This window comes from Lepidochelys kempii, chromosome 3 (genome assembly GCF_965140265.1).
Source record: "Lepidochelys kempii isolate rLepKem1 chromosome 3, rLepKem1.hap2, whole genome shotgun sequence".
Lineage (NCBI taxonomy): Eukaryota > Metazoa > Chordata > Testudines > Cheloniidae > Lepidochelys > Lepidochelys kempii.
Genome location: NC_133258.1, coordinates 173147448 through 173160219, shown reverse-complemented (window position 1 = coordinate 173160219; position 12772 = coordinate 173147448). Strand labels below are relative to the sequence as shown.

The window sequence follows — 12772 nt, the reverse complement described above, 5'->3', positions numbered from 1 at the left end:
ACATTTACTTACTAGGACACAATCATTTAAACCTCTGCAACCCAAGAAAGACAATTATGTGAAATAAAAACAAGCATATTACTTTTTAAAACTTTTTAAACAAAGCCTAAAATTTGGAACCAAAAGATGCAAGTGTTCTTTAAATCCAGAGTGTATATGCAATCAATTAAGAATAAAATATTTGTTTTGATTTAAATAATAAAGACACCTATACAAGACTCTGGGCACCCTAACACATAGTTAATACTAAAACAAATCCTCACCAGCAGTAAAACAAACATTCAAAAGAGAACTCTCTCTCAGCCAGCCAGCTAGCTAGCTAGCTACAAAAACAACTCATTTCCAACCTAGTGTCATTTCAGGAAGTATACCTCCAGCTCTCTTCAAAAATCTTATCAAATGTATCTTTTGCTGTATGCCCAAAAAGTCATAAAATACAGGACATTTTAGACCAAGAGGAGGAGTAAGTTCCTGATTCTTGTAGCACTCACAGAGAATGCCCTGCCAATGTCTTTTATAACTATGGGACTCCAGCTGAAGTGCCTCTGATGACCGTAGCTGCAGCAGTATGGCATAGAGAGAGAGAAGATACGTCAGACAGGAAAGAGCCAAGCCATTACTGTATAAATCCAGTAGTTGACAGCCTTTGCTTCATATATCACAAGCAGAATAAAAGCCATTCCGTATCATGAAAAGTATCAACAAAATGACTACAAAACACACCACATCAATCAAGCCAACATTCAACTACCAGAATATGATGTGAACTAAAAAATAACTGAAGTTATTCACGGCAACTATCTGTTTAGAAGAAATATTCCCTTTCTTTAATTAAACAAAATAACTATCTTCCCCACACCACAATGCGTCTCTCCAAATAATTAACTCATTTACTAAATAAAGTTGAGTCATGTCCCTGTTTTTCCTCCCTCTATGGCCTCATCTGTAGCTTTTCTTAAAAACACTTGGCTGATGCACTGTACTATTTCTAAAGAAGTTAATATTAGAAAACGTAGCTAACTTCTCCTCCACCCCCCAAATCAATTGTCTCATGCACATCACTTGTTTGCCAAGGTTGTTTGTTTGTTTTGTAAATGAATCATCTGCAGAGCTCCCATAAAAATGGAGAAACTAAAATATTTGACAGGTTTCAGAGTAACAGCCGTGTTAGTCTGTATTCGCAAAAAGAAAAGGAGTACTTGTGGCACCTTAGAGACTAACCGATTTATTTGAGCATGAGCTTTCGTGAGCTACAGCTCACTTCATCGGATAGTTAGCCATGTTCATTATTGAATAAATGAATTATTGACCTTGATCCATAAAATGCAACCTTACAAATACACTTCAGTAGTCATAGCTTGTGCCTTTGGAATATGGTAGAACACTCTGTACATGTCATGATACAAAAGTAGCTTTACAAGAGTTACAGTATACAGCCCCCTTTAAAAACAATCTCAGACCCAGCTGAGAGTGTAAGTGATTTCTAAGCAGTGCACTGAACACTTGAGAAAGCCATATGTAACAGTCAAATCAAATTGTAAGCACACAGGGTCACTGAATTTTACTAGTAAGCCATAGAACAGCTTGATTTTTACAGACCATTACATACCACACAATTTAATGATGTGTGCAAACCTGACAAGAACCTTACTCTTCACTACTTTGGGGTTTTATAGTAAAAGACTAACTGTAATTTAAGACACAAGATTATATCCACACCACCATCCTTAGCACACTACATAACCACCAACATAAAAGTAATGTCTTGGTTATCAAATTGAGCTAGAATATCCCATTAAAATCTACAGAACTTTTCTGTCGTGAGTGGAAAAAAATGTCATTTCTATGAGCAGTATGTTTATTGGGAATGGAAATAGTTGACTTAAGTGATTTGCTTCAGGAAGTATATTTCTCAGTCAAAAGGTCTGGTATTTTTCTAACTCACATCAGAACAATATTTATTTAAAGCACTTTTATTGAAAGGTGCCAGTATCTCACATATAAAAAAGAAAGTAATTTAAATTTTTGTAGCCTCTTAGCTATCACAGTTTAATACACCATGGAAGAACTCTTTTAAAAAAACAACATTTAGAATGTTTTTGACATGGGTATTTCATAAGTAAAACAAATGCTACATCATTCTTATTAGACACAATTAACTTTACACAACTTCTGCAATTTAAGAGACTTTACGGAGGCAGAATAAGTAGATATTAATAAAAGTGTCATGATAAGATTTATGTGGTAACTTAACAGGGGGGCAAAGCCAGTCTTCCTTTTAGGAAACAATCTTGTTGGTTTGTTTTTGTTTTTTTGCAATCTAGTGTCTTATTTTACATTCTAACAGTTCTAAGTTCTATTATACTTATTTGAACAGAATTATCCCATATCTTTTCTTTATAACGCTATCTTGAAATTAAATAAATACAAAACCATACTGCTTTTACTTTTGCTGTTGAGTGCACTTTCACACAATATTTTAACTGGCAACATATATTTGCCATCCAGTACTCAATGGCAGTTTCTACAAAGTTGTTTCTTTGAGGGTACAGATAACATTTTAAAATTTGAAAGCGCAACTACCATTGTATTTCCCCTGTAAACACTTTAGTTTTATTAAATGTAATTTCAATAAATGACCAATGTGATTAGAAGAAATGTATTGTGTGTCCATCTGGTAGAGAACAAGTTAAAAGGAAATAAAATTCACCCATCCTAAAAGTTAATTTCCCTCCTCCTCTCCATTACATGTTCCTATTTCATTCTCTCCTTTTCCTTAAGTTCCTTTTCTTTGAAAAAAATCTTAAAATAAGAAAAACCCAAACAAACAAAATGACAAAGCCAGTATTTCCTATCCTTTAAATCTTTATATTTTCTTTCCCCGTCCCATTCCCTCTCACCCCCAGAATAGATTATTCTCTTTTCTTGCACATTCCACCATACTCTGTCCCTCCTCAAACACTCACTCTCTCTTCTTACTTCCTCCCTCCTTAATTCTTCTCAGTGGGAAGCAGAGGTCACTTTTGCTCCCATACAAAAACAGTGGACCAGTAGCTGAGTGGGACCAAGTTCTTCTGATATGTAAGCAATGGTAGAAAGATGAAGTGTTGGATCTTGGAAATCTGAATTTCTTCTCTGCTAGGTCTTTTTTTATTGTCTGCTCCTGACCTCATCCTTTGGATAAAGACTATATATTCACATACACTTGGGCTATGATACCGTCTTTGCTTTTCTGCAAAGTATATGGGAGAGTGCCTCTATGTAGCTGGGCAGAATTAGTCACTCTGAGGCAATTTTTAATATACATATGGAACATAAAAGACCACTACCACCACACGTACAACTGCAATTTCAAATTAGTCTGAAATTACATGCACATTTTTAACACCTAACGTTTGAAAAATCTGATTCCTCATGGCAAGTAAATCCTACCCTAGTCTTTTTGTGAAATACCACACGTAACTTAACTGTAGTTGCAATTACTTATTATGCTCCATTCTCAAACATTAGTCCAGGTCCTGCATGATTTTCCCCTCATTGTCTGCATCACGGAAATAGAATTTTACTTTCTTGGTACACTCTGATTACTGGTGTATGAGGAGAGCATTAAAAAAAATCCACTCTCCTGGGAAGAGAGGGGAGCTTTCCCTGGTGAGTGCCAGCAAATTCTGCAAGCCTAAAATTTTTTTTTTTAAAACCATCACACACACAAAAGGTGTTTAGTCCTTATGGTTGCAATGAACCTTGAAAATATTAACTTACTATAAACTGATGCTGTGTATTCTTAAGCCTGCAGACAAACAGCTCACAGTATCTCTGATGTTACTCAATTTTGTCACACTGAAGTAGAGTAAAAGCTGACCAAAGTCTTGTCAATTATCATTGTTGAGATTGAGAATCCTGTGCCAAGCAGTGAATTGAAAATAATCAGTTTTTTCACAGCTGTAACTTTTGGAAGCTTTTTGAATTGATACAGATACTGTGGCTGGACACATTGAGCGAAATTGATAGCAACCCTCTGGCTTGCCTCTGTGTGCAACTGGGGAAGACTTCCTCTACAAAAAACTTCTGCCAGCCGGGCTGGGAATTTGATTTCCAAGGGGCTGTTTAAAAGGCGTAGAAGAATTTGAACAGGGTGAGCATACCTGCCTATTGGTTAGCAAGGGTTGGGTCTTACAAGGGTTCTGACCCCCCTCCTCTCCGTGTCTTAAGGAGGAGTCGAGTGAGCCTGACACACAGCAGGACTGTGCCCCACCAGCTGCCATATCTCAGTGGGTTTTTGCCCAACAACCAAGTCTTCTGGGTTACAGGAGCAATGGGAGGAGAGGAGCAGTGTAAACTGGCTGATATTTCTCATTCCCTGGACAGTGGCCGGAAGCAAAAATTGCAGATTTCAGTTTAGAATAGCTTTAAGCTTTTCCTTAAAATCCCCCATATTTATTTTATTCACTACTCGATCATGTCTCATATCAAAAGAACTGTTAATTAAAAATACTGGTTGAACAATGAAGATACCACTTTCCAATTCTTCATTCCAAAGAACAAAATAATACTCGTACTGCAATCCACTGGACCACCACCACCTCTCAAAGATCAAAGACCTTAGATTATTGAGTGAACTCATGTCCTTCAGTTGACAACTAAGTAATTTCTTTTCAAATAAGGTCCGTTATATTTCACTCTGTTTGGATAGGCAAATCTTTATGTATCCATACACTGCTCTGAGGCCTGATCAGCAAAGCACTTAAGCACATGACTAACTTAAGCACATGAGTAGTTTCACTGGCATCAATGGGACGAGTCATGTGCTGAAAGTTAGGCACATGTTTAAGTACCTTGCTGAATTTGGGCCTGAAAACAATCTCTACAGTGACTGGGATCACGGGAAGACACAGTCTTATTGACCATCATAACAGGCCACGAGTACATCAAGAATATACCTACAGAAAAAATACTAATAAAAAATCCACTAGGAAGCAGGAAGTCAAACAAAAAGAGTGGGTCAGCAGGCACTCTCCCACTGGCAACACAACTCTTCCATTTAACAGGCTGGGACTATAAAGTGTATTAGATTGCAAAATCAACTAAATGACTTTCACAAATTACAAATTCTTCCACTCTATTCTCCAGAGTGCATCGTATCCAAAAATGCATGCAAAACTGGTGAGAGCAATTAGCCTTCTTCTGATATTTTCTTACAAAGAGGCTCCTTCTCATTTACAAAGCCGCCTTTTTTTTTTTTTTTTTTTTTATATTCAACCAATTTTTCCAAACTTGACACCAAACATATTCCTCACTGAAGACTAAATACATGTCACAACGTAAAGTTTTAAAGACAAGCTATATACGTTTTCTGGGCACAACAGCTGCAATGGAGTCAAACAATTTTTTCAACAAAGACAGTTTTCCCACACTCAGATAGCAAACAAACCATCTAAAATGTCTACTTCAAGCTCCAACAAAATGTCTACTTCTGTCCTATAAATATTTGATGAAAAAATTTAATAGTAAAATTATAGGCAGCCAATCTCTCAAACCAGAATTCAGCCACTTTATTAAGGAATCAATAGACATATGTCAAAAGGATAGAGAGATAATGAACTTATTGAGGATAGACGAAATATGCTGGGAGAAAAATAGGGAGGCGAAATATTGTGGGTTCTTCCGCTTTGTCTTCTGTTTTCTTGACTTGCTTCTATTCTGGATATAAATTCCTTGACTACTAACTCTCATTCCTTGTCAAGTGTATGTCACTTAAAGGTCTTATACTTTATCCAACGTACAGAACATTGAATGACAGGGGGAACTCCTGTGGGAAAACCAAAAACAACTGAAATAATAGGACGGACAAATGTCTGGATAACTTATTTCTGTTGAATACTCTGGCTTACAAGTCATTTATATTTCAAAATAGTATTAGATCAAAAGGAATACTCCCCTATATTTGAAATAAAGGTCATGGGTTTCAGACTTTATTTTATGTTTATGTAATATAGGTCTATTATCTTTCAAAATCTGAATTATATATATTTCTGTCCAAAATTAAATCTGGTGGACTATTATAAACAAAAAGCAGTAGCTTATAATAGTACAGGGATCGGCAATCTTTGACCCACGGCCCACCAGGGTAAGCTGGGGCCGGTTTGTTTACTTGCCACATCTACAGGTTCGGCCAATCGTGGCTCCCACTAGCCGCAGTTTGCCGCTCCAGCACATGCCTCGGCCCGCGCTGCTTCCCACAGCCCCCATTGGTCTGGGACAGCGAACCGCCGCCAGTGGGAGCCGTAATTGGCCAAACCTGTGGACGCGGCAAGTAAACAAACCAACCTGGCCTGCCAGGGGGCTTACCCCTGTTGTGATATTTTCACAAAACTAACTTTGCATAATTCTAAGCAAGTAAATGCTTAATAATAATGTTTATTGAGCACTTCTTCAGCAAGTTTCATGCAAGGATCTCAATGCATTTTAAAACAAATCTCAAAACATCCCTATAAAGTAATAGTACCTCTGCTTTACATATAAGGAAACTTAAGGATGAAGAAGTTAGGTGATTTGCACAAGGTTAACAGTGGTAAGGCCAGGCATATGGTCTAGCCACGAGAAAATGCTGTGTCCGGTACATTACTGTAGTGAGTACACAATAAATTGTCAACAGTTAGTAGTATGCTTTTCTTTTAGATATTTTCAAGGGTCTGAGAAAAATCTCTCTCCTTAATATCGACAGTAAAAAAAATTTGTTTTCAGTAAAAAAATTACTAGTTATCTCTAACCCTATTTACTATTTTGATTTTTACTATTCTACAACACAATAAAAGCATGTACATCCAATGATCCTAGCCCACTTGACAATATTTTTAAAATACATTGAATAGACCCACCATCACTTTCCCCAGATCAAGCTAAATAAAGCAGCAATAGAAGAATAAAAACAAGAATTAAAGCAATATCCACCAGACTCCTACATCACCATTACCCATCCTTACCCAACACCCATCTCCAAACAGAAAAGCACACCCTGAAAGGTAACATTACTTGGGTTCTTATCCGTCTAGAGAGGACACACATTTCACAAGTCCAAGGCTAGAATGGCAAACATCTTGCCAATCATGCCCTCTCTCATACTGAAAGGGTTTCAGCTCAGGCATCTCCAGTAACCTGAACTATAGCAATATACAATGGGCTGAGAGAGGTGATCTCTTAAAAGCAGGTAGGTTCCAGACCATTTAGGTTTTACAGGTCAGAACCAACATCTTAAAATCAAACCTGAAACTAACAAGTAGCCAGTGCAGATTTTATGACTTGCTACTTGTACTTGCTTGTATGACTTGCTACTTGTAGAGCACAGCATTGATAAGCCTTTGGCAGGAAACACTGTTTAAACAAGTAAGCCACTGAATTCTGCACTAGCTGCAGTTTCCAAATAGATATAAGAAGCAGTCTCACAGTCTAATCTTGAAGTGACAAAGGCTGGCTGCGAGTTGCAAAGTCTGCATCTAAAAGAAACTCCAACAGCCTACCAACCATCCAAAGTCTGACTTGGCTGTGGCGGCTACCTGATCAGCGAGTAGCAGCCATGACTCTAATCAGACCCCAGATTGTGAAACTGGTCAACAAACAGAAGGCACATACTTACAGAAAGACCAACATAACCCACCACCATCTCTCCCAGTTGCCTTCCCCAACCAACCTCTCTCACCTGAGTCTTATCCGGATTGGGCCTCAGACAGGTAGCCCTGATCTCTACCTACACTGTCCCCCAAAACGCTGAGTAATGCAACTGACATCTTTAGCCAAGTCAGTGAAGATGGAGCTATAAAGCTCCATCATCAATGTACTGAAAACACACAACCCATGCTTCTCACTAATCCTCCCTACAGTTATGCAAATCTGCATCTACAGAGAAAGAGAGAGGGGAACTTTACTGAAGTTTCTGAATTGTAGAAATTAACATAGTCACTGATTGATAGGGTTCTGCATGCAGATATCCATACACACACGCTTATACATACACATATAACAGAGTATTTGCACTTGGCGCACACTTAAACCCTTCAGGAAAATAGAATGCACTCGCGCATATAGTTGTTTTCAGTCATAAAACCTCTTTTTCTTCCCTTTTTTAAAATTAAAGTCTTAGCAAAGCATGCATTTTTCACTGAGGACTATTTATATGCTAACTTCAAAGTTTTAAAATAAAAAATTGGTTGAATTATTTAAATGTTAAAAGGGCCTGAACAATTTTAAGTGCATGAAGAGCTTATTTCACATTAACTCAAAAACAACTTTCCTTCAAACCTTAAAAAAAAAAAAAAAAAAAAAAACCAACCCCACACCTATGGGTTGAAATGAAACATTAGAAATAGAATCTAAAAGAGTAAATCAAAAGTGCTTTCGCAACCATAAATATAGAATAAGTTGTTAGCAAGAGATTACAATATCATGTAATGATAAAGTGTTTAGAATCTATATTTATCTGTTGAACAAGTAATACCTAATTTATGCCAAAATTTAGGAGACAAACAGAAAACCAATTTGAGAGCCAGTCTGAGTATTTGCTGCAATAATAATTTAAAATACCAAACTACCAATATATCCTACAATACATATGGCTGATATGAGGCACATGTTCTCTAAAAACAAGAGATTACTCAAGTTACCTCAGTGGCAGCATAGCTTACAAAAGAAGGGTGTTTCTGCCATCAGAAGAAAAAGATAGCAAGATGCATCATGATAAAATAATGCTGAATAATCACTGAAGGAAAAAGTTTGTGTGTAACATAAAATATAAAAAAGGAGGGTGGGAGACAATAGCCATTATTTCCTAAATGCTATTTTTCCCTATAGGCTTGATTAGCATGCATTGTTTAAATATAATGGGCTACATTCAGAATATGATATAAGCAAGTTCATCTCTACCAACTTCAGTAAGATTTCCCTAGATTAGGCAAAGAAGTTATGCTTAAATCAAGTGCTAACCCCAACCTTTTCCTTACCACAGGCACAGGTTAACATTTTACCACAATTTAACAGGTCGAGGTCTACCCTAGGGTGAAGCCTGTGACTGACTTCAACCAACTAAGCAGAGGTACAAGGTGTTAACTTACGTATAAATTAAGGAAGAGATACTGGTTCTATCAGGGTTAGCTAACCCCAAACAATTTTTAACCTTTTCCTAATTTATGAAAATCCATAGAGTTTTATCTATTTACATCAGCTCTGAATTTGGCACAGCATCATTTAAAACTTGAGAACCATTAGGTTTTTACGATTATGAAGACAGCAGCATTTTTAATACACAAAGTGGTTTTCCTACCTTCAACCCGTGATTCCAAGTGCTTATCCAGCTCAGCATCCTTTTTCACTGCCTCATCTGAGACCTTAGGGGCATTTGAAAAACAAACTAGTACAATACTCATGTTATCACGACTTCCCTATATAGTGGAGGGAAAAAAAAAAAGTACGTGAGAGGGATCCTTAGTTTTAAACCTCTTGCCTTCCTTGTTATTAATCACTCTCGCTTGTTCTAAGATATAATGAACCATTGTTAACACAATTACTTTATTGCACATTTGTAACATGTTAATTAGCTGCAATATATTTCATGTAGAAAAAGATTTTATAGTCTTGAAATTTTATATATTATCTTACAAATAATAATAAATATATCACTATTAAGCATTTCTTCACTTGTTTAAAAGGTAACGACAAAAAGGCCACAAGTTAAAATGAAGAAATTGTTTAACTGTTACCCAAACCAACAACAAACTAAAAAAGCTAATATTTCATTCTATGAAAATACTCAGGTGAGACACTACAGCTCATTTCAAATATATTTGTTCATCTGAATTCTATTTGTGCCACTGCCTAAATTGCATTTCACTTTGATGCTATGAAGTTCCAAAAATGAATACGATCACTGATATGGCCAAGATCTAACATAACGTTTCTCGATCCACCTCCCCAGGTCAGCCACTAATATATAGTTAATCTGGAACTCCCAATTTTCTTGCAAATTATGCAGAACTACAAATTTTTAATATTAATTTAATCTCCACTTGGAAATGTTTACACATTTCCAGCTGATCTTACAGTTCAACACATACCGTGCAAACATATCAACACTATTTTCTTTCAGAATCTCTCTCTTGTACTTCACTTTTTGCTCAGTAGTAATTTGCAAAACTGTAATCCCAGCACTAATTTAATTTACTACTGTACACCCATTCCCAGAGTGTATACTAATACCCTCACAGAGCTGATTAATCAAAAGTTTGGCCTTCCCTTCCTCTTCCTCCCATGTTTGTATAAACTTAATTGCAACTCTTGATGCTGTATAGTCCCAGAAGCTTGTAAAGGAGTTTAGTAAGGACTGGAAGAAGAATAGGTATCCTAGCTGCTGCTATATAGCATAAAGATTTGAAAGAGGGTTTCAAGAGATTATCCATTCTTGCACTGCAAATCTGTAGAGAACATTGTGACAACCACCAGTAGCCAAACTAATATGGTAAACCCAGGGTTACTAGTCCTTACATCGCCTTTTTTGTTCAGACCTACACCATGGGGCAGTTCCTAGCACCCATCATCACACCCACTCTCCTGCAGGAGTACAACAGGACTGTGGAGTAGAGAGAATACCATAGCAGAAAGGGCTTTGTTTTTGAAGTTTCCTTCTGCACCAGGCCTAAAAGGATTCTCACCTTTCGCAGTCAATAAAAGATAGCTGTTGGGAGTCAAAAAATTCCCTCCTCTTCCAGAGTTGCAGAATATTGAGGCTAAAACTTCAAATTCAACTCCAATCTTGCAAGCGGTATGAACTTATTCACATGGAATTTGGACATCAGTGCCCTATATTGAATCTGCCTATACGGAGCTCAGTGCAAGATCAGGGCTCAATTAAGCATTAAATATATTGTAGTAGTCATTCCACATGCACAAGACTTGCAGATGTTGTTGGTTGGAAAAACACCACCACATTCAAGCGAAGCTTACAGTGTGTGCTGCACGCTACAATTCAACCATGAAGAATTCTCTGGGTAACAAGAAGGAAGTGCAAGCTATTTGCATTACCTGAATTACAACCAGAGGGAACTGAAATTCTTCTTTTTAACTGGTATTGTATTCATCTAAATAATTAAAGATCAACAATTGTATAACAACTTTTAGGAAAAATGGTTACATACCTTATGTAAACAAGTATCGACCACCCAATTGCACACTTTTTCCAGGTCATCTGATACTTCAAGCCTAGACTTAACAAATTCACAGAGCTCTTCATTACTCATTACATCCCAGATTCCATCACAAGCTAAGATGATAAATTCATCCTCTTCTGCTCTTAAAATTTCATAAACCTCAGGCTCTGGAGAAACAAGCTGTTCTGTAGGGCCTTTGCCATCAACACATTTGTAGTCATAGTCGCCCAGAGCTCGAGAAACTGCCAATGAACCATTAACACGCTGAATCATTACACTACCTCCTGCATTCTGGATTCGCTCCTTCTCCCTTGGGTTGCAAGGTTTGTGATCCTGTGTTGAAAAACACACTTGTCCATTTCTAAAGAGAACAGCACGCGAATCACCACAGTTGATAAAATATATATGCTCACGTGAAATCATAACTCCCACTGCTGTTGAGCCACTCCTGTCCATTCCATTTCTGAGGTCAGAAAAATTGCGCATATATTCATCAATTTTCAAAAAGCCAGTTCTGATTCCACTCTTGACATTTTCCACTGAAGGCTCAAGAGCTGATCCTGGTTTTTCTGATGCCCTAAAATCATCATTGTTGGTGATGTGTTCTAATAAATGTGTTGAACAGTAATTTGCCACACGAGAGCCTGCATGACCATCATAGACAGCAAAAAAGGACCAGTCTTCTAGGCCATGGGGAATACCTACAACAGCCGTGTGAGCATCTTCCATTTCCACTCTCCATCCCTGCATACTGCTGAGGCCATAACGCAAGCCATTCCCTGCACCATGAGCATTATGTTTATCAGTTTTTGGTTTATCCAAGAATGCACCCATGTTTATTTAATATTGAATCTGGAAAACAAAAAAAAAATGTTATTTATAAATCTATTATCCCACAAAAGTCTTGTACAGCAATCTGTCAAACAATACATACATAATTCCTTGTGGCTTTTCTTACAGTACAGTCAGTGAATTACTGTATAACGAAGTGTGTACAACAAAGTATGCATTTTTATTCAGGTCAGCTATGGGGGAAAAAGGTCTGTTTCAATTTTTTTTAAATGTGATCCTGTCAAATTAGACATTTTGGTAGCTTACCTGCCACTGTCCTCAAGGAGGGGAGGGGGCTTACCTTTGTCTTAGGAACATTTCATGCTCACTTACATATATAAATGAAGGAGTCCTTTGTTAGGGGGCTTATTCCTTCACCCACTTACTTCCCTGGTCCCTCTCGCATGAACAGAGAGCAACAATACCCGAAGTCCAAAGGTGCAAACAATTTGATGTTTATTGGGGTGAACTTCCAGCAAGCATGATTCCAGTTTCCTTCCTTAGTATCCTCCTTCCCAGCTCTGACACCACAAAGCCTTACACCTGTGTCCCTGTTCCCATTCCTGCCCTTAGCCAAACATGATTCCAACTTCCTTACCCCCATTCCCTGTTCCCATTTCCCCCTTTAGCAAAACATGATTCCAATTTTCTTACCCCCATTCCCTGTTCCCATCTCACACACCCACATGCCCATGCCCACCCCCACCCACACCCAGTCACTTCCTCATTGACTACAGATTATATAGTAA

At 37.5% G+C, this 12772-nt stretch overlaps 1 protein-coding gene across 3 annotated transcripts in view; it reads right to left on the bottom strand.

The window, feature by feature from the left end:
- Positions 1-12435, bottom strand: part of PPM1B (protein phosphatase, Mg2+/Mn2+ dependent 1B) — a 29047-nt gene extending 16612 nt beyond the window's left edge. The window contains exons 1-2 of one of the 3 annotated variants that reach the window (XM_073339101.1): positions 11181-12435; positions 9314-9377 (exon numbers count right to left, since the gene is read on the bottom strand). In XM_073339101.1, the coding sequence (XP_073195202.1) occupies positions 9314-9377; positions 11181-12026 (910 nt within the window). In that variant the 5' untranslated portion in view covers positions 12027-12435. Of the gene's footprint in view, positions 1-9313; positions 9432-11180 lie in introns of all 3 variants that reach the window. The other 2 variants (XM_073339100.1, XM_073339102.1) reach the window with 2 other exon arrangements.
- Between the last annotated feature and the right edge of the window lie 337 nt (positions 12436-12772).